This window comes from Suricata suricatta, chromosome 5 (genome assembly GCF_006229205.1).
Source record: "Suricata suricatta isolate VVHF042 chromosome 5, meerkat_22Aug2017_6uvM2_HiC, whole genome shotgun sequence".
Classification (NCBI taxonomy): domain Eukaryota; kingdom Metazoa; phylum Chordata; class Mammalia; order Carnivora; family Herpestidae; genus Suricata; species Suricata suricatta.
In genome coordinates, this window is record NC_043704.1 from 144,969,722 (window position 1) to 144,992,209 (window position 22,488).

At 43.0% G+C, this 22,488-nt stretch overlaps 2 protein-coding genes across 2 annotated transcripts in view; both read left to right on the top strand.

Annotated features, from left to right (window-relative positions):
• Window positions 1-947, top strand: part of HIGD1A (HIG1 hypoxia inducible domain family member 1A) — an 8,627-nt gene extending 7,680 nt beyond the window's left edge. The window contains exon 5 of the mRNA XM_029940860.1: window positions 6-947. The gene's annotated coding sequence lies outside the window, so the exon portion shown is untranslated. The remainder of the gene's footprint in view (window positions 1-5) is intronic.
• Window positions 948-7,033: 6,086 nt separating this feature from the next.
• Window positions 7,034-22,488, top strand: part of CCDC13 (coiled-coil domain containing 13) — a 51,929-nt gene continuing 36,474 nt past the window's right edge. The window contains exons 1-2 of the mRNA XM_029940399.1: window positions 7,034-7,110; window positions 20,286-20,512. Coding sequence (XP_029796259.1) covers window positions 20,292-20,512 — 221 coding nt within the window. The 5' untranslated portion in view covers window positions 7,034-7,110; window positions 20,286-20,291. The remainder of the gene's footprint in view (window positions 7,111-20,285; window positions 20,513-22,488) is intronic.

Genomic DNA, 22,488 nt, shown 5'->3' on the forward strand with positions numbered 1-22,488 from the left:
TGTTGGTGCTTGCTCTAGACATCTCATGTTGAGTTTATATGTTTAGGTTGAAAATAAATGGTTTGAATGGTCAGACAATAACACCATCATTTACCTATTGGTTTCCTTTCTTGCAGACCTGATTTGCCTGGTAACCAAATTACTAGTGACCAGTTAGCTAGATCATTCAGGGGAGTCAAATTAGCACAAAAGAAACATAGCACTTTTAAGTGTACTTGTTAGAGGTAAAACAAGCATCTTCTTAAAGTCTTCTGATGAGATGAGTTACAGAGAGAACTTGGCAATCCCGAAGTTCTCCCGGTTGCTGCAGATGATCATGTGCTTTTGATGTTATGCAGGAATTCTGTTTAATTTAACTGTTTTCTGCCTGCTTTGGAGACTGATTGAGTACTTCAGTTTTTAGGGCTGTTGGCTCTTAGAAACCTTTCGGAGCAATGCATGGAATATAACATAATAAACTTCCCCACAACTGAAAATATGTGTGTGTGTTTAAACCAAACCTAAAAAGCTGATAACAGCTGCTTAGAAGTAGTATTTATTTCAGAATCATTTGTAAACATGAGAATAACTTAAGTATGGGTCTCAGTTTAGCTTTTTTTTTTATAATTGCAGAATTATATTTATGCTGCTGTTGTATTAAAATAACTTTTAAATGTCATCTTGAAATAGAAATGTGTATTTTAAGTACTAATGCAAAGGTAAATGACAAACACTTTTTAAATGTATGAAATTTATTTTTTGGGTAAGAATCATAAATGTTAACAAATTACCTATAATTGAAGTGATTAGTGATTTATCAGCAAGGTGGTTTGGTCAGACATTATACACAAACTTTGGTATACTCTAGAGTGCTATCGCACTTGTAAAATTTTCTTGTCTAACCTGAATTTACATTCCATGGTGATAACATGGTAAATGTAGTGTTATTAAAGTAATTGAACACATCAGTTGTCTTGTATTTATTTCAGTTTGGAAAAAATATATCATTCCTCAAAGTAACACAAGGTTCAAGTTCCAAGAAAAGAGAATGTTTTGAACCTTTGGTAGAAACTATGGTTAGAGAATATTTACTAAACAGGAATAATGGCTAACGTTTACTGAGCATTTATTATGTGCCACACACTGCTCTAAGTGCTTTTCATGTATAATATCATTTAGATTAAGAGGTTAGAACTATGGTTCTTACTTAACAGGAAGAGACTGAGGCATGAACAGTATAAATATCTAACCCAGGGTCACATAGCTAGAGAGGCTGTTGGTTTGAGACTAGAACCTGGGCGGTTAAGTGGTGGATGCCAACAGGTATTAGAAAAGTTGGCCTTTGTGAAATTAATGCTGGATTGTCATAAATTAATAAAATTAGATAAGAGGTTATAGCATGGTCTTGATTCAACATTGACTATATGACCTGGATCAAATCTTTCTTGAGTTTCCTCAGTGTTTTCCCCTGCTATAAAATAAGAAGTTGAACTAGTTAATTTATATGGTCTTCTGTAGCTTATAGGTCATTATGAGTCTGTGAAAAAGTGCTTTAAAAATAAAAGCTATTACTAGCAACTATTTTTCCACATTCCAGTAGACCTCATAGATCCTGGTAGGCAATCCTAACAATTGTTTCATAAAGGATAAGCCTTCTGTAGAAGAACATGTTTGGAAACAGCTTTCAGAAAATAATTGTTCTAATAGATGAGTACATTATCGATTCTGTTAAACTAAATGCTAATTTTGAGAGACATTGATGTAGACCAATGCCAGAGGATAGGGGAAATGAGTGCAGTGTTGAAATGATAGTGAGCATCATGTAATTGAGTGGGGTTGCTCACCCAAGGAAGAGAGTGTTATATTAGCTGGATAAATAGGTTGGCATCAAATAGTGGAAGTTCTTAAAAGTAGTTCAAGTGAATGGTATTACGTGTTACTGAATCAGTCCTGGATTCGTGGTTCTGCCACCTACTATCCAAGTAGCTGTGGTTTCCTCCTTTGCAAAATGGGAACAAGCTCAGTGGCCTAGGGTTGTTGGGAAGGTCAAATGCAGTGGTGACTATAAGGAGCCTAGTGCAGCACCTGGTCTGTTGATAAACTCCATGAATGACTGCTGTTACCTTGTTACTATGATAAGCTTGGGAATGCAGCAGGACAGGAGATGCATGGGCCCTGCCCTCAGTTTACAGTCTAGTAGGGAATGCTGCCATTAAGTGATTACAAAAAGCATGATGAATGGTAGATACAGATTGCAACAGTAACCTCCGGCTTGGGGGACCTAACCTCGGGTTGGAGTCAGAGAAAGTATCCTGAAGAATCGGTGTTCTACCTGGAGATGGCACGTTGATTTTTCAGAGTTAGATTCCTTGGCTTGATGTTGCATATTATTGGAGCGCTGATGAGTGATTGCTTCCCTGTCTCTGGTCTCTTTGAGGGCATGATGATCTTTTTTAACTGAAGCACCTGGCATTAGTGCCTGTCTCATATAAGTGTTCAATAAATAATTTGTTGAATTATTTGGGATAAGTAGGTTTTGGCTTTATTAGATTTCATGATCCTACTGCCCCCTGGAATTACTATTTCTAAGCAGCAACAGTGACACCTGGTGGTAAGAGTTGGAACTTAAATCATCAAGGTACACTCTGCTGCTATATCACAGAATCAAGATTTTGGAGTAGAGAATGAATGGGTCATGTGGGGCAAGCTTCTTGCCTCAGATGAGGAAATGCTACTTGGAGAGTTTCAGGAACTTGAAACAGAGGCTCTATCCCCAGGTAAATCTACAGTCCGTTATAACGTACCTACTAGGCCAGAACAAAATTGAATAAACCTAAGCTATTTTAAAGTTCTCTCAGAACTGCCAATTATTATTTATATACTTGATCCTATTTGAAATAATTTTTTTAGCAAGACAAAAGTTAGAAAAGTTTTTCCTAAATTCAGCAGTGATAAATGGTTCTGGGTTAGAGGTCAGTGTCCAGTTGATCCCCTCAGAGGAACCCAGGAACAGGTCCTACCTGTAGTATTCTGAGCTTCTAACAGCGTTCAGTCTTTTTCCTGTCCTCAGTGTAACTCCAAAGTGTCACAGACTAAAATTTTACAATATGAAAAAGAAATGCCATCATGCCTTCAGCGAGAGTGAAAGCTGGAGGCCTTTCATGCCTATCACCTAAACTCGGCCCACAGACAACCATGTACACCGTCTCCCCTCTGGTGCCCCTTTCTAGTTCATGCATCACTGTCAGTGACCCCTTCCATCTCCCACTCTCACACTCTGGGCTCAAACTCTTAACAATGTCTTTCCTTCCTCCTGTTTCATCACTGTCAAACCACTCACCTAATCCTGCCAGTTTTTCATAAGCAGACTCCCATCACTAGAGTTGTCCTTTTTCTCCTGTTGCTTAAACTTGGGACCTTCAGCTCCTGTCCTGCCACTTTTTCCAGCAGTGCTCACCACTGCCCCCAACATCTTTGCTCATGCTTTATCCGTTTTCTGAATGGCCACTTTCCCCAGTTCCAAGCAGTTCAAGTGCACACCATAAAGACCCAACCCAAATTATAGTTTGGTAAAGCTTCTCTGACTCTTGTAGGCCACAGTGGACTTTCCTTTCTCTCACATCTTGCCATAACGAGTTGAAAACACAACACATGCTCCACTATGATAACACTTGGACACTACTTTGCTGTATATTCAATCCTTCAATAGTCTTCTGTTCTTCACAAAAATGCAGAAGTATGTATTATCCTGCCTTTACCAGCATAGAAAAGGAAAGCTGTAATTTACCCAAGGCCATTTAGCTGCAAAGTGGCAGAACTCAGGAGCCTTGGTCACATGGAAAGACTGCATGATGGAAGGGAAGCCAGATACATAAAGTCATAGCTGTTCAATAAATACTTGTTCTTCTCTTCATTTCCACTTTCCACCACACACATACACATTCATTACCTAATCAGGTCTGAGGTCCATCCCCGCCCCCCCCCCCCATATTCCATAGCTGCTTTGTCCTCAGATTTCTTCATATATGAAAATTCTCAGTATTTGTTTTGGGCTTTATAAGAAAAAAGATGAAGATATTCCCCCATATAAATGATCTTTACTGTGAAGCTGATAAATTAAAAACTAGTAGGTACACAAGACACTGGGGACCTAAGCAACAGAGAGAAATCAATAACTACTGAGACCAGGTTACTCATCCAAGTGTTTATGAAAGAGCATGATATGAGCTAAGAGTGAAGTTGAGACATGTGGGGTAAAATATAAAATATATTACCAAGCCATTGTGTTGAAGGCTTGGAGGAGAACAGGGTAGATCTCATCCATCAGAGAGGTCCCTCGGAAGCAAGGACTACTGAATCTTGGCAGAACATTGAGTTTTCTAATAAAATCAGCATATGATGGGTGAGATCACCATATATACAAACACATCTCCATGGGTAAAATAAGACTTGACTGTAGCCAAAATGGTGTTATACTAAAACACAAAGTGTACTAGGGGGAGTCTATGAGAGGCTGATAGCCAACAAAGCCCAAATCCACAGTGAGTTGAGGCATACAAGGCTTAACACTGGGTTAAAAATATCTCAAGGCAGTTTGTCTCTGTTTGCTTTGAGTCCATGCTCATAATATCTTTCTGATGACCTTTTGGCTTCATGGGTGTTTGTTTCTGGGAAGGGAGGGGCCCTGGGTATGGGTCACAATTCCCTAATGTAAACTAGTAGCTTAGTGTTCTGGATTACATGTCAGTCACTTAATATCATGACTGCTGTTAAGTTTAACCCCAAGAGACATTTATGGTATAATGACCAAATTAGATTTTGGATCTGCGAAGCTGAAGTCCATAATTGGAGAGGTCTGAAATGCATAGAGCCTAATGGAGCCTTAGTTTTAAGCTGCAGCAAAGCTTGCTTCCATTTTGAGGCAAAAACAGCTAAATATGTAATACACCTGAAGAGCATCTCACAGTTTACAAAGAACTTTTCATGACCTATTTGATTATCATGGTAATAAAGAGTACTATTGTAATAATTTTATTTTATAAAGTTTATTTATTTTGAGAGAGCACAGGAGGGGCAGAGAGAGGGAGATCCAAGGGAGAACCCCAAGCAGGCTCCACACGATCAGCACAGAGCTGGACTCGGGGCTCAAACCCATGAACCATGAGATCATGACCTGAGCCGAAACTAAGAACCAGCTGCTTAGTCACTCAGGTGCCCCAGTACCTATTATTTTAAGAAGAAGTTGATATTTGTGACTTGACTGATGTCAGAGAGTTAAAAACCCAGGTACTACTTTTGATAGTTATTCAACTTTGCTTCTCCTAGTAAGAAGAGGATTGCTGACTGCTTATGCTATTTTTACTGATTTGTGGGAGTGAGCATATAATTTCAGTGAGGGGAAACCTATTTGGTGACCTTATGATTATCTTTTACAAAACAAACATAGATAAAGGTCCCACTTTAAAGTTGGAGATATGCAGAACTGTGGGAAGGATCTGATTTTTAGGCATTAGAAAAAAGAGCAGTTAGACCCACAGAAATCTGTGCAACTGATTTTTTAAAATTTTGTTGTAACATATACAAAACAAAATTTACAATTTTAACAATTTTTAAGTATATGATTCATTGGCATTAAGTATACTTAACAATGCTGCAACTATTACCACCATCTGCCTCCAGAACCTTCTCAACATCCCAAACACAAACTTAATACCCTCTAATAACTCCCATTTCCCTCTTCTCCCTCCTGGCAACTTTTCTTCTACTTTCTGTCTCCATGAATTCGCCTATTCTAGGAACCTAATATAAATGGAATTTTACAAAATTTGTCTTATTACCAGGGTTTAGGGAAGGGGAGGTGAGAGAGGAATGTTGGGTGTGGTTATAAAAGCCCAAGAGAGGGATCCTTGTGGTAAGTGAAGGTTCAATATCCTGACTGTGGTGGTGAATATGCAAACCACCACTAATGTTATAAAATTGAATAGAAGAAAATACACCAGAAACATGAAAACAAAACATGAAAAGATAAATGGGTTGTATCCATGTCAATACTCTTTGGGTTGATACTGCAAAAGGTTGGTCTCATGCCACATGTTCATGCATGTCTCTGGGAGTGAATGAATGCCTTATGAGGAAAAAAAGAAAAGCAACTATGAGATGTCTGAAGATTTTCAAATTATAAAGGCCTGAATAAATATTTGGAAAGCGTCCTTGGATCTTCTTCCACAGAAATTTGCCTTCCACGTCCATATAGCCGTGAATATCGTAGCGACTAAAATTGGGCACTGACTTAAAAAAGAGGGGGAGGGCGGTCCACGATGAAAATAAACCGTATTCATCATTTAACATGCCCAAAAGTGCAAAAATAAAAACAGCACTTTAATTCTACCACCCAAAAATAACCATCTTTTAATATATATTCCTCCCAGACTTGTTTTAAAAAACAAATTTAGCAATTACTATTTTGCGTCCTGCGTTTTTCACTATCCCAACACAATCCCCCCCCCCCACGTCTGTTCTTGTTTAATGTTTATTTATTTTTGAAAAAGAGAAACAGAGTGTGAGCGGAAAGGGGCAGAGAGAGAGAGATTCCAAAGCAGGCTCCAGGCTCCGCGCTGTTAGCACAGAGCCACAGGCTGGAACTCACAACTGTGAAATCATAACCTGAGCCCAAGGCAGACGCTTAACCGACTGAGCCACCCAGGTACTCCTCCCCAACATTTTTCGAAGACATTCTGAATGCGTTACAATTCGTGGTGGGACCATTCACTTTTCAACTCCCTTGCAGGGCTGCTGAGTGTGTATCTCTGCGTAGAATGTTTGGCCCACGAAACTTTTAAAACACATATGTTCCAGAATCGGACGACTAAGCCAGCTTTAAAGTCTCAGGCACAGCAAGCCTTTTTCCACTGAGCCCACCACTCTTCCCCAAACTGCTTCAACCCAGCCCACCTAAACCTTCGCCGCTTTTCCTACTCCCGGCGCCAACTCGGCCTCCGTAGACACGTGGTGACGTCACGCATATAGCGTTGCTGGTTTCCCGGGTGACGGTTGCTGGGGCAGCGCGTGCAGGCGTCGGGAAGAGGAGACGGAGCGGCTCCGGCCCTAGAAGTGAGGAGCACCGTCACAGCTGTAAGTGTGGGGAAGGGCGGAAGGCCCCAGGCTGAAGCCGGGGGAGCCCACAGCCGCTGGGGGGCCTGGCCTGCGCCGGAGCGCCCACGCTCGCCTGGGCGTGTGACCTGGCCCTGGCCCGCCCCGCCCTGCATGCCTGACGAGGAGGTCCCGCCCCACTTCATTCTGTGACAGCCCCCTTCTCTCTCCAGGCAGACACGTAGTTCCCAGGCAGTACAGGGGTTAGTGAGGTACAGAGGGTGGGTCACCTGCCCAAAGTCATATGCCCAGGTGGCATGCTCAGGACTCTGTCCCCGACCAGGGCACTCTTCTGGTATCTGCTAACGGAGCCCTGCCTCACACGTGCTGAGAGGCAGAGTGGGAACTACGCCACTTGGTGTCATCCACCTCCAGCATATTCTCGATTCAGGGCTAGCCCCCGCCCCAGGGACCGAGACCCGAGGAGCCAGTCCCCTCAGAGTGGGACTCCCTCCCGGCGAACCAGACGTTTGCACCGATTCCTGCATTGATGCTACCTGACAGGCAGTCGGTGTACAGGGCGCCCAGTTAGGAATCTCTTGGGCTTCTCCTCTCCAATCCCAGAACCCTAGGCTGTTACTAGGAATACACTAGAACATAATTAAAGAGGTGAGGGAGGGAAGACGGAGGCTGGTTGGGGCAGAGGAGGCTCATTCCTCAGCCCTTCCTCACTGGTCTCTGTCCCCAGTGCTCAACTGCCTCTGGGATCTTTGCTTTGCTACAGGAATTTGTGTATCGGTGGGTGCCATTCTCCCAGTGCCTTGGCTCCAAGTCTTTCCCGAGCCGAGACTTCTTTCCATGTAGACTTAGCCCTAACTTAAAAAAAAAAAAACCCACTAATTAATAGGCTTTATTTCTTAGGGAAGTTTTAGATTTACAGAAACAGTGAACAGAAAATACAGAGTTCTATATACTCCTCCTCCCTTTCTTTCCCCACCATTAATGTCTTGCATTGGGGTGGTTGTTACCACTGATAAAACTATTTGTTGTTATTAAGTTAAAAAGTCTATAGTTTACATTAAGGGTGTGTGTGTGTGTGTGTGTGTGTGTGTGTGTGTGTTGTATAGTTCTATGGGTTTTGCCAAATGCATAATATCGTGTACCCACCATTAAAGTATCCTACAGAAGAGTTTCACTGCCCTGAAAGCCCCCTGTGCTCCAGGGTTCATCCCTTCTCGGCTCTCCCAACCTGGCAACCACTGATCTGTTTACTTCTCTACAGTTTTGCCTTTTTCAGAATGTCATATAATTGGAATCAGACAGTATAGCCTTTTCACACTGGCTTATTCATTTAGCAATATGCATTTAACTTTCCCTCATGTTTTTTCATGGCTTGACAAATCATTTCTTTTCATTCCTAAGCTCATTCCCTTGCATAGTGGTGCCAGTTTATTTACATATTGAAGGATATCTTGGTTGCTTCTCATCTTAGGTAATTATGCATAAAGCTGCTATAATATTCACTTACAGGTTTTCGTGGAGACAGAAGTTTTCAATTCATCTGATTGTTGGATCATTTGGTAAGACTATGGTTGACTTTGCAAGAAACTGCCACACTGTCTTCCAAAGTGGCCATACCATTTTGCATTCCCACCAGCAATGAGTAAGATTTTCTGTTGCTTCGTATCCTTGCCAACATTTGGTGTTGTCCGTGTTTTGAATTTTAGCCATTCTAATAGGTGTGTAGTGGTATCACATTGTTGTTTTAATCTGCAATTCCCTAAAGACATATAATATTGAACATCTTTTCATATGCTTGTCTGTCATCTATATATCTTCTTCAGTGGGATGTATGTTCAGATCATTTGCTCCCTTTTTGATTGGGTTATCATATTGTTGAATTTTAAGAGTTCTTTTGTATATTTTAGATACAGTCCTTTATGAGATGTGGGTTCTTCAGTCAAAGTTTTTCTCCTGGACTGTGGCTTATCTTTGCATTCTCTTAACAGTGTCTTTTGCAGAGCAGAAGTTTTTAATTTTAATGAAGTCCAACTTATTAGTTTTTTGTTTCATGGATCACGCTTTTGGTATCATATCTTAGAACTCATTGCCAAACCCAAGACCATCTAGATTTTTTCCTATATTATCTTCTAGTAGTTTTATAGTTTTTCATTTTATATTTAGATCTATGATCCATTTTTGGATGTAATTTTGTGCAAGGTATGAGGTCTATGTCTAGATTCATTTTGTTGTAGGTGACATCCAGATGTCCCAGCACCATTTGTTAAAAAGACTCTTTTTTTTCTTCATTGAATTGCCTTCTTTTCAAACATCAGTTGACTCTATTTGTTTGAGTCTATTTCTGAGCTATCTAAGTTCTGTTCCATTGATCTATTTGTCTGTTCTTTTCCCAATATCACACTTTTATAATTTCTATAGCTTTATAGGAAGTCTTAAAGTTGGGTAGCATTAGTCCTCCAATTTTGTTCTTCTCCTTTAATATTTTGTTGGCTATTCTAGGTCTTATGCCTTTCATATAAACTTTATTTTTATGTTTTTTTTTTATTTTTGAGAGACAGAGAGAGACAGCACGAGCAGGGGAGGGTTAGAGAGAGAGGGAGGCACAGAATATAAAGCAGGCTCCAGGCTCTGAGCTAGCTGTCAGCACAGAGCCCTACACGGGGCTTGAACCCAAGAACCGTGAGATCATGGCCTGAGCCGAAGCCGAACACTTAAGCAACTGAGCCACCCAGGCGCCCCTTCTTTCATATAAACTTTAGAACCACTTTGTTAGTACCCACAAATTAACTTGCTGGGATTTTGATTGCAATTGTGTTGCAACTATAGATCAAGTTGGGAAGAACTGATATTATTAACAGTATTGAGTTTTCCTATCCATGAACATGGAATATTTACTTAGTTCTTCTTTGATTTCTTTTCATCAGAGTTTTCTAGTTTTCCTATAGATTTTTTACATATACTTATATACATGTTTTATATACATACATTTATGTACATATACATATTTACATATACATGTTAGATATATACCTTAGTATTTCCATTTTTTAATGTGAGTGTAAATGGTGTTGCATTTAAATTTAAATTTCTAGTTGCTTTTTGCTGGTAGGTAGGAAAACAGTCAACTGTTGTATATTAACCTTGTGTCCCATAACCTTGCTATAATTGCTTATTGGTTCCAGAATTTTGTTTTTGTTGTTGATTCTTTGAATTTTCTACATAAACAATCATGTCATCTGAGAAGAAGACAGTTGTTTTTTTTTTTTCCCAATCTTTGTTACTTTTCCTCTCCCACTGTCAGAAGCAGGAACAGATTTCCCTATGGTTTTCTCAGTGAGAATCTGGTAGGATTTCTGGAGGTAAAAATAACAAAAGTATGAGGGCTGGACCATAGGGGTTTTAAAACTACAATCTAATCCACACTGGGTCCTCAACAATTCATCAGTTAAAGGTTAGTGTTTCTACCGATATCAGCTCTCGCTGCAGGCTTCTGCTCCCAGTAAAGTGATTCTCTGTATTCACCTGACTCTTCAGTTTTGAGTGTCAGAAGTTTCTGCTCTGCTTTAACTTTTGAAATTCTCTGCACCTTTGCTTCTACTACTCAAGTTCAGAGCAAGTAACAAGACCCTGGTCATGCCCTCAGAGTACCACATGTAAAAGGCACAAATGTTATTAAGATGAATTTTAAAAGAAAAGCTTTCTAAGTATTTGTTATGATTACTCGTGAAGAGTATGTTCACAGATACAGTAGCTGTTTACCAAAGATGGACTAAGGGTCATCAAATTCATCCATTTGTTCCAGACCTACTGTGTGCTAAATACCATTACAGGTCTGCAGTATAGCAATGAACAAAACAGATGAAAATATACACTCTCAGGTAGCTTACATACTAGTTGGAGAACATAGGTGATAAGTAGGTAGAATGTTCTGTATGTCAGATGGTGAGAAATGTGATGGAGAAAAATCAGTCTGAGCAGGGGAGAGGGAGTTCTTGCGGTGGAAACAGGGGAAAGGAATGCAGTATTAGGTAGGGTGGCCATGGAAGGTCTCCCAAAATGTCCTGTGAGGAGACACCTGTCTGGCAGTGAGAGAGAGAAGGTAACCATTACAGGTTGGAAAGGAAGAAATAAAACTGTCTTGTTCTCAGATGACCTGATTGTCTATGTAGATAATCCCAAAGAATCAACAACGACAACGACAACAATCCTGGAACTAAATGTAAATACCCTGGTGGAAAGAACACGTCAGCAGAGGGACAGCCGGTGTGAAAGTCTGTGAGTCTGATGCATTCTTGACAATGAAAGATGGTTTGGAAGAGGAACCAGATTACACCAGGCCCAGTTTTTATGCTGCTGTGAGCATGGTCTGACTTACCAATTAACAGGGTCACTTTGGCTGATGTGGTTGGAAGGCAAGGGCAGATGTATGGACATGAGTTAGGAGGTTACAGTAAGGATCAGGAGGTGGGAAGTGTTCAGATTCTAGGTATGTTCTGAAAGTAGACCAAGAGGATTTGCTGATGGCTCACATATGCAGGGGGAGTAGAGGGCACTGATCGTTAGAGGCACTGCCGGTTTTCATTTCGCCACTGAGCCTTTACACATGCTGTGCCTCTGCCCCAATTGTTCTTCCCCTACCAACTCCTACTTGTACTTCAGGTCACAGCTCACTTCCTTGGGATTTCCCCCAGACTGCATCAAACTCCCTGAGAGAGACTCTCAGCACAACATATCTCCTTCAGAACGTCACAATTATCATCTTGTGCTTTTGTATGTGATCACTTGATCAACGTCTGTCTCCTCCACCAGACTCTAAGCTCCGTGAGCAGAGAGCTATTCATATGCCAATAAATATTTGCTGAGTGATCTTTTGACCCACGTCCTACATGAGCAAAGGATATCAAGTTGCATGTTTTTAGTGCTGTTTGCTCTAAAGCCACAATTGCTGCTGTGGTCCCTTTATTCATTCATGGCACAAGTGTTAGTGTAGCACCCACTGCATACCCGTGCTGGCTGGTACTTCAAAGACAAGATTCAGAGATGGAACATGACAGTTTCTACCTTGAGGGTAGGTAGAAGGTGACTTCCATTCTTTATCTGAACCCCCCAAAATATAAACAGCCAGCATATCTTTGTTCTTGCTTTTAATATACACCAACCACACTGTCATGAAGTTAGTCAGGAATCAGGCAGGGCCAAGGGGTGTTTTGAAAAATTTAGCTTTTGTGGCACCTGCGTGACTCAGTTCGTTAAGCCTCTGGCTTCGGCTCAGGTCATGACCTCATGGTTCGTTGGTTCGAGCCCTGCGTCAGGCCCTGTGCTGACAGCTCAGAGCCTGGAAGCTGTTTCAGATCCTGTGTCTCCCTCTCTCTCTGACCCTCCCCTGCTCGTGTTGTCTCTCTCTGTCTCTCAAAAATAAATAAAAAACAGAAAAAAAATTAGAAAAAAGAAAAATTTAGCTTTAGCATTACTGTTATTTGTTTTTAAAAAGTATAAGTTTTCCTTTCTGCTTCCTGGAAATCACCATACCCTACTGAGATCCGTGTTATCTTTGGTCAAGGGTCTAACTAGATTTGCAATTAAATTGTTTAGGAAGAGAAAGAATGTGGCCCAGGGTCCATCTCAGAAGGTTCCTGGCATTCACCCTTCAATTGCCCCTATTTGCAACTTCCTGCCCCCACAGCCTAGGCCCTGATCAGACCACCCTTCCTCTTCTTTGTTCAGACTCACCCATCCGTCCCCGTCTCTGCGTGGTAATGTCTGCTCACCTCTTATCTGTTCCCTGCCATCTCTTCTTCCTCCATCTTTCCCTTCTCTCTCCCACCTCCTTCCTAGCCTCCTACTCACCCTTTCCCCATAGTGCTTTGTCCACACCCCAGTCTTGGCCACCTGAGGCCCCAGGTGAAGCTGCCCTTCTGAGCCCCAGGTCCACCCAGCATCTCCATGTGGAAAGCCTAGGGAGTCTCAAACTCAACAGTGCCTGGCACCTGGCTTGCCAGCAGCTTGGAAAACTCCTCTGCCTGGAGCCACTCAAACCAGACCCTCTAGACTCCCCCTCTCCTTCTTTGCTGCACACTTGCCTCACATCTCCTCCATTTGGCATCATTCCCATTCCCCATTCTCCGTCCCCACTGCTGCAGCCTTGATTTAAGGCCACGTTCCTTCCCAGAACCATCCTCCCAGCTAGCCCCCTTTGCCTCCAGCTTCACAAAATGCAAGTGCAATCCTGTCTGCATCCTCTGGACAACCCCATCTTCCTCAGGGTGAAGTTCAGGCTCCTTAGTTGGGCCAGATAAGGCTGCTTTTCCAGTCCTTCCCCAAACCTCTGCCCTGCCGTCTGGCCATCCTGAGCCTTGCTCAATTCCCAACTGTCATCACAGTCTGGCAGGACAGGCAGCCCGCTGCCCCCCATCCCTGGCACTTTCTTCTCCCACCTGAGCCAGTTTTCCTTAGCACTCAACTTCAGGCTGGCCCGGGGGCCTCCCTCTCCTGCAGGTTCTCCCAGCCTCTCAGAGCACCTACCACCCTTATTCTCAGGCCAGGCTCATCATTAGACTCACCTGGGACACTTTAAAAATAGATGCAAAAAATAAATAAAATTAAAAAGATAATTAGACTGATGCCCAGGCCATAGCCCAGACCAACTACATCCAAATCCCTGACAGAGCAGATGCTGATGCCCTGGTGGCTGATGTAGAACAAAGGTGCCCTGTAAGTATAGACATGCTGTCTGCCTCCCACAGGCTTGACTGGGTTGAGGACACCCCATTTTATATGATGGGAAAGATGATAATAGCCAAACTGTCAGGAGTGTCCACATGCCAGGCACTGTAATACACACTTTCCATGCATTCTCTCATTTAATCCTCACAGCCACCCGTAAAGTATATAACGATTATCATCCCATTTCACAGATAAGGAAACTGAAGCAAGAGAGTAATTTGCCCAGGAAACAGTGTACATCCAAGAAGTACCTATTCCCCAGTGACGTCAAGTGCACATCAGGACTAGGGAAAAAAAAAAGGCTTTACAAGTTATTCTGCATTCATTTATTTACTTATTCATTTTTAAGGTTTTTTTATATAAAAAAATTAAAATAGGGGCACTTGGGTGTCTCAGTTGGTTAAGCATCCGACTTCAGCTCAGGTCATGATTTCATGGTTCATAGGTTCAAGCCTGGCATCAGGCTCTGTGCTGACAGCTCAAAGCCTGGAACCTGCTTCAGATTTTGTGTGTGTCTCTCTCTGCCCCTCCTCTGCGTGTGCTCTGTATCTTTCTATCTCTCCAAAATAAAAACATTAAAAATTTTTCTAAATTGAAGTATAGTTGACACACAATGTTTCATTAGTTTCAGGTGCACAATATAATGATTTGACATCTCTGTGTTACGCTGTGCTCGCCACAGTTAAGGTAGCCACCATCTGTCAGTGTACAGCACAGTGCTGTCGCTGTGCCATTGACTATATTCCTTGTGCTGTACCTTTCATCCCATGACTTATTCCTTCTACAGCTAGAAGCCTGTAGCTCCCATACCCCTTCACCCATTTTGCCCATCTCCTACCCCTCCTCTCCAGCAACTACTAGTTTGCTCTCTGTATCATCCACTCACTTTTTCTTTCTTTCTTCTTTGAGCACTTCCTACATTCAATGACAGTTCTACAAATATTCATTGAGTGCCCATTCTGGACAAGATGCTGAAAATTAGGAAATAAGACATAAGACATTAAGAGTCCTCTTAGTAAAAGGAAGGAATAGAAACAAAGCCATAGATAATTATAGTACATTGAGGTAAGTTTAGTGATCGAGGAATGCCCAGGGGATTCTGGGAGCCCACAGAGTGTCCCCAGGAGAATCCTCAAAGCTAAACAGGAGTTTTGGGGAAGGAGAAGGGGACAGGAGGGAAGAGCCCAGGGAGGAAGGTAGAGTGGCTTAAACAATCCTCTGAGATGCCTCCAGGCTGGAGCATTGGGAGGAGTTACAAAACCAAACATCTGCAGGGGATGATGGGAAAAGAAAGTGGGTGGATCCAGCAGGTGTGAGAGAAAGAACAGCATTTACAAGCAATGATAGCAGACTGCGATGTGCTTGTGCCGTCTGCAGCATCCGGGAGTGGTAGGGATGGTGTTGAGTGGAAAGAACATAGCCTGCCCACATGGAACTCCCTCTGCCCAGTAGCTGCTGTCCATGTGACTATGGACCCAGCATGGCCAAACCTGTAAACTTTTCAAAAGCTGGAAATATGGATTTACTTGAAATCTAGATATTTAAATGTTGACAATAAATTCAAATCCTCACAGAACATTCTGGGAAAGTTAAAGAGAAATGTGGGATGGATGCAGTGCTTGGACCAGCCAGAGTGCCCTCCATGAGTCCTGGCAGGGTCTTCGAGTGACAGCAGCCACTTAGGTCTGGTTTTAGAAAAGTCCCAAGTGATCAGGTGCAGGTACCCAGAGAAGGCCCAGGGAAGGTGGGAAGCAGGCAGCCAGAGAGATGGGGAGGTACTAGGGGATGCTGGGGTGAGCAAGCAGGAGATAAGGTACAGAGGAGTTTTGGTGAAGGAGGAGACAGGAGGAAGGGACCTTGTGATGTGAAGGAGTGGCTCTGGAGGCTAGAGGGAGCCATGTCATGAGGCTGGGTCACTGTGGGCCCAGCAGCCAGAGAAGTCTTTCTGCTGATGGGTCACAAGAATCACTGAGGGACAGGAAGCTTCTGTGTGTGGGACAAGAGGAGGAAGGGAGTCCCCAAGAGAGACCACCAGGAAGGGAGAAAAAATAGTATTTTGTTCCTACTATGCATAGCTGACAAACTATATTCATGCTTTCCCCCCGCCCATTTGCATTTGCCCCTTACAGCACATCCATGGTCTCCATCTCATCTCTTGCTTGATGAAGAAGGATTGAGGCCCAAAGAGGTCTAGAAACTTTCTAGACTCACACAGCTGATACAGAGCAAGTTCACCCTGAAACTCAGGTGCTCTCTCAGCTTGGGCCAGGCTACTTGTCTGGGCAGCCCAGACCAGCAGTGTCCAATCTCCAGGCTGCACCCTGCCCAGTGATGTCAGATCCCTGGGTGTGGGACCCAGGCACCAGTATCTTAAAAGCTCTGGGTGTTTCCAGTGTGTAGCAAGGGTGGAAACCGCTGCTTTATATGCTAGTCACAGCCTCCAAGTTGCTTTTCTAAGTTGCTGTTGACCCAGAATGATTATTAATAGCTCTTCCTTTCACTCTCCAAGGTGACCCAATTTGGAAAATAAAGTCTATGATGGTCCCTTCTTATAATCTACAAAAATAGGGAATCACAGAAAAAACTTATTTTTAACCTCTTTAGTTATATTTTTAAATAATAGGCCCAATAGGGTTTTCTTCAATCTCTAGGCACTTTTTGAGGTAAAATTCCCCTAAATTGGGTTGGCAAACTATGGTCCACAGTCCAAACCCAGCTCACTGCCTATTTTTGTAATAAAGTTTTACTGGAACATAGCCACACCCATTCATTTCTGTCTTGACTTGCTGCTTTCCACTACGACAGCAGAATATAGTACTTGTAACAGAAACCATATGTCGCACAAAGCCCAAAATATTTACTATCTGGCCCTTTACAGAAAAAGTCTGATTTTCCTGTTGATATAACATTGAGTCCAATTGTTAAGTTACATTATATCCCTAGGTGTCCCAAAAGGTAAGATGGGAAATTGAGTGACTAAGGGCAGCTGCGCCGGAGTGTCAGCCATGCCTATGTTCCCCCTGGTAAAAACCCTTGTTTGTCTGAGTGGAGACTTTCTACGACTGTCACACATTCAGCAGAGGTGTCCACACGTTCCTGTAGTTGGACGGTCCCCAAGGAGATCCTCAGCCTCCACGATTTGATAGAAGCACTCACAGAACTCAGACAAGCTGTTATACAGTTAATTCTGATGAAAGAGGATGGATTAAAATCAACAAAAGAAAAGGGTACACTGGGCAGAGTCCAGGGGACACCAGGCACAAGCTTCTAGTTGTCCTCTCCCAGTGGAGTCTCGGGAACAGTGCTTACTTCTCCCAGCAACACTGCCTGATGACTTGCATGGTGCCAGCCAGGGAAGCTCACCCCAGCCGTGGGGTCCAGGGTTTTAATTGGTGGGTCCGTCTCCCAGGCATGGCTGACTGCCTACATGGCTGACCTGAGTCATTCAATGTCCCGACCCCCAGAGGTAAAGCTGACATGGCATGGCCCAAGGTCTCCATCATAAAATCCCATTGTTAGTATAGACCATCTGGAGTGGCCCAAGCCCCCCCCCCCATAAAGAAAGATGTTGTCAGGCAGGATAATACCAAAGACTTAGGGGTTACCTCCTTCAGAGGTCAAGGGCCAAACCTTCCTTTGGAATGTGCAGGGTGTGGCCACCCAGACTTGCTGAGTTAATTCTTTACTGCATAGTTCCTCTTACAGGGCAGAGCTACCTGGTGAGGTATTCCAAGGTAACACCAACTACTCTTTTACTGTGACAGGCTCAATGGCCATACTGCAGGCTCAATTCTCAGCACCTCCCAACCACCTGGGCAGCGCTACCACAGCCCCCTGCCTGGTCTCCACCCCAGACTAATTAGATTGAATCCTCTGGGCCTGGGGGCTGGACATCAGTACTTTTAAATTGTATCCCTACAGATTCAATATTAAGAAGGCTTTAAGAAGCCATGGGTATGGGCTCTGGGACCACCCCTATGGACAGGGTGGAGATAAGTACAGTGGAAAGGGTGGCGATGGAGCAGCTGGGGGTGGTCAGGCAGGGAGCATGTTCTTCCTGGAGGGTCAGGAGAGGATGTGGTGTTTGTGCTGGGCCTGGGGGAACTAGCAAGGTTTAAGTCTAGGGAAGAAGGACATGTAGGGACAGAGGAGCAAGGTGACACTGGAACTGGCCTTATGAAGGGGACAGTTGGCTGGAAGGAGAGACAGAGACTTAATCCTGGGTATCTACTGAGGTTCTTTGGTGCATGGGTGTGTCAGGCTCAGAGCTGTGCTTTAAATAAAGTGTTCCCTCAGCCTACAAGTGGAAAGAAGGAGAGGGCAGCCAGGGCAGTAGGGACCTGCTCAAACAGTCCTAGGAACAGAACCATCTGTCATTTGTTCACCAAATACTCATCCTTCCTGCTACACACCAGGCCCTGCTGTAGGAATGGAGGATCCAACAGTGAACATCACACAGTGCCTGCCATTGTAGGACTGACAGAGAGGGAGAGAAGCAATCAATAAACTTAGTGTGTCAGGTGAAGCTAAGTGCTGTGGAGAAAGATACAGCAGGGTATGGGGTGTGGGGAGTGAGAATAAGAAAGTTTTCTACAATAGAATGGTGCAGGGGCCTCTCTCATAAGGTGACATTTGAGAAAAGTGAGTAAAGTAGATGTCTGGGGGGAGAGCATTCTAGGGAGAGGGAGTGGCAAGCGCAAATGCCCTGAGGTGGCCATGAGCATATAAGAATGCGGCTGGAAATACACAGACGATCTGAAGACATTTATGGAGAATCAACAAGGTTTAGGACTAGTTGGATGGTGGGTGGATGATGTGACTTCGGTTTGGTTTCAGGCAGGGATGCTTGACACCAGCTACACTTTAAAATCATGTGGGGGCCATGTAAAAATTCCAGTGTCTGTGCTCTTTTATTCTGCTTGTCTGCAGTTCAAAGGTAGATTAAACCACCCAGAATGTATGAGGAACTCTGACTACTCAATAATAAGTAGACAATGTGATTTTAAACATGGGCAAAAAATATAAATAGGCGTGTCACAAAAGAAGATATAAAAATGGCCAGTAAGCACTTGAAAAGATGCTCAATATAATTTGATATCAGGGAAATGCAAATTAAAATCACATTGAGATGCTACTACACAGTCACTAGAGAGGCTAAAACTTAGACTGACCATACCATGTGCTGACAAGGGTGCGGAGCAACTGGACCTCTCCAACACTGCTGGCGGGAATGTAAAATGTTACAGCCACTCTAGAAAACAATTTAGCAGTTTCTTACAAAGCTAACATAAATTTACCAGATAAGCTGGCATTTCCACTTCTATGAATTTGCCCAAGGGAAATAAAAGCATATGCTTACACAAAGACATTCTTGTATATGAATGTTCATGACAGTTTTATTCATAATAGCTGAAAATGAAAACAGCTCAGGGGTCCAATAACAGGTGAACAACCCGTGATATATTTATTCAATGGGTTACTACCCAGTAATAAGCAGGAATGAACTAATGAAGAATGCAACAATATTAATAAATCTCCAAAAGGTACTGCTAAGCGCACACACACACACACACACACACACGAGCAAAACAAAACAGAAACCACATAGACTACCCTATGATCCCTGTTATATGAAATCCCAAAGAAGGCAAAATGTAAGTGACCAAAAGCAGATCAGAATTTGCCTGGGAGTGGGACTGGCAGGGAGACTACCTGCAGGAGGCACGAAGGAATGTTTTTGTTGTAATAGAAATGTTCTACAGTGCTACTGCTGGTGGTCTACACTCGTATATGTATTTGTCAAGACTTCTTTGCACACATAAAATGACATCTGTTGTTGTCCATGACATACTTCAATAGAGCTGATTAAAAAGAAAACATAAAACTTGTCTTCAATGGCAGAGGTCAGAACAGTGGTTTCTTGGGAGGAATGACTCCCTGGAGAGGGTACAAGATAGTCTGCTCAGGGACAGGAAGTACCTATACCTTGATCCAGGTAGTTGCCCCAGGGATGTACACTTATGAAAGGTTCATTGAGTTGTAATGTTCAGGATTTATGTACTTTACCATAAGTAAATTATACTTAAAATTTTTAAAGTAATGATGTCTGAACTCCACTCCTAGAAGTTGGCATTTAATTGGTTCAATCTCACTTAGGAGGTTCTAATATCCAGTCCATGTTGAGAGCCACTGCTTTCAGAGACAGGAAGGAGGACACTGTTGAGTCTGAGCGATGGGGAGCAGTCTGGTGGCACATTCTGGGTGGGGTGGGGGGGTGTGTTCAGCTCAGCCTTGGCTTTCAGGGTATTCAAGGTGAAGGCGGGTCTTCTGAGCTTCCATAGGGATACACACAGGCTAAGCAGGGCACTCCAGACTTGGAGGCTGTAGACAGAGCTGACTGTGTTCTGAGTACTCTTGGGACATGTGTACTTGCTAGGGTTTGCTTTTACACAGGCTTCTTTTCCTACTCCTAGGGCAAGATGGCAGCAGATGAAGGTGCACAGGACACCTTGCGGCTCCAGTTCAAGGCCATGCAGGAGATGCAGCGCAAAAGGTTGCAGAAGCAGATGGAGAAACAGAAGGAAAAGGAACTGAGCCTTGAAAACAAAGTTGATGACCAAAAAGAGCCCTTGGAGATCTACGATGGCCTCAGCTTTCTCCAAGCTGGGGAGCAAAACTCGAAAAACAGATTCGAGCAGAGGTAAATGCAAGTTTGAACCCTCCCAGGAGCACTGGAGGGAGGGAAGGAAGGTGGGGGAGAAATGGTCACAGACAGCGGGACAATCAGCCTGACTAAATGCGTGTGTACAAGTTGAGCCACACAGGTTTTGACACCGAGGTCGTTACTGAAGACTCACATCAGACAGATCTGTGCTCCTGTGGATAGAAATTGATATGAAATGTATATAAAACTTATTTAAAGTCAAACTGGACATTTCAAACTCATCAGGGTGAGGTTTATTCACTTGGATTTTCTTATTCAATCTCTCTTTCATGAAAACTGTGTTCAGGTTTCTGAGGAGCTGGTTGGCTCACTCTGATGGGCCATTAATGATGATTGCTGCAAATTCTCATCTGAGGTCATTCTACGCCAGTTCCCTTTCCTGACACATAACAGCTATAATCATACCTGTCCTCAGGAAGCTCTTGTCGGGCTCCTTGGGTTTTCACAGTGGTGAAAAGGTTGAAAAGAGTCTAGAATCATCTCATTTTGCTCTAAATGCAATGCATGTTGATTTATACTGGTTGTCGAAGCCAAAGTCTGTATCGATACAAAATTTTATGCTAGTCAAAGAAAAAGACTCCACAATAGTTGTTGAGTTGTCTCTTTGCTTCTGGTCTGGCCCAGAATCTATCTTCCCCATTCTCAGATCCTACTTTTTAATAGTTTCTCAACTTTCAAAATGTTCCACTAAAAAATACTAATAGGGAAAAACATACAGGTTGTGCAATAATTGGAAAAGTTCCTGTGGCTCCTAGATATTAGCTCTAGGTTAATCCCAGTTCTGTATTTCCAAATGATCTTTCCCCACATCGGAGAAACTGGAATTGGTGTAGCTCAAGCCACTGGTGGAATAACAACAGTAGTGATGACACTAGCTGTTAACTAATAACTGTTCCCTGTAACTTCTGTAACTTACTCGTTTCCCAAACAACTGTCCCTAGGGAGCCTGTTCTGTGCTTCACAGTAGACGTGATCACAGACCCATCGATCACATGGTTCTCATATTTTCAAGTGCTGGAGATAACTCGTGATGACCAAAACGAACCACCTGCTCTGATTTTCTGTCAGGTTTACCTGAAACCTAGAGGCCTAGGCTCAACTTAAGGCTTAGACAGTTCTTACGTGGCTTTCTCATATGTATGTGTATGTGTACACATGCACTTAAGACTATCAGTGTCTCGGGGCACCTGGGGGACTCAGTCAGTTAAGTGTCTGACTTTAGCTCAGGTCATAAGCTCATGGTTCATGGGCCTGAGCCCCACATCGGGCTTATTGCTGTCAGTGCAGAGCTTGCTTTGGATCCTCTGTCTCCCTTTCTCTCTCTCTCTCTCTCTCTCTCTCTCTCTCTCTCTCTCTCTCTCTCTCTCTCCTCTCTCTCTCTCCCCCCTTTCCCTGCCTGCATATACTCTCTCTCAAGAAACAAAACAAAACAAAAGACTATCATTGTCCTTCTGAATATCACTTTATGTGCATCTCACAAATTTTTATATATATTGCTACTGCAATCTGTTCTAAATGCTTTGTGATACATGCTATGACTTCTCAACCTATAAATAATTTAGGAATGTGGTTTTTTAAAAAATAATTTTTTGAGAAAGAGAGAGTACAAGCAGGCAAGGAGCAGCGAGAGAAGGGGACAGAGGATCTGAAGTGGGCTCTGTGCAGTAAGCCTGATGTGAGGTTCAAACTCACAAACCATGAGATTATGACCTGAGCCAAAGTCAGATGTTCAACTGACTTGAGTCCTACCCAGGCAACTCGGGAATGTAGTTTTTTTGTTTTTTGTTTTTTATTTTGTTCTTTTAGTCCCAAACATATCATGGGCTTGGGGTTTTGTTTTTTATTTTATTTTTTCTATCTTCTTAGTATTACTTTTTGATTTTAGTCAATTGCCATTAAACAAAAAGGTCTGTATGGTGTTCATTACATGGAATTTGCTAGGATTGCCTTTG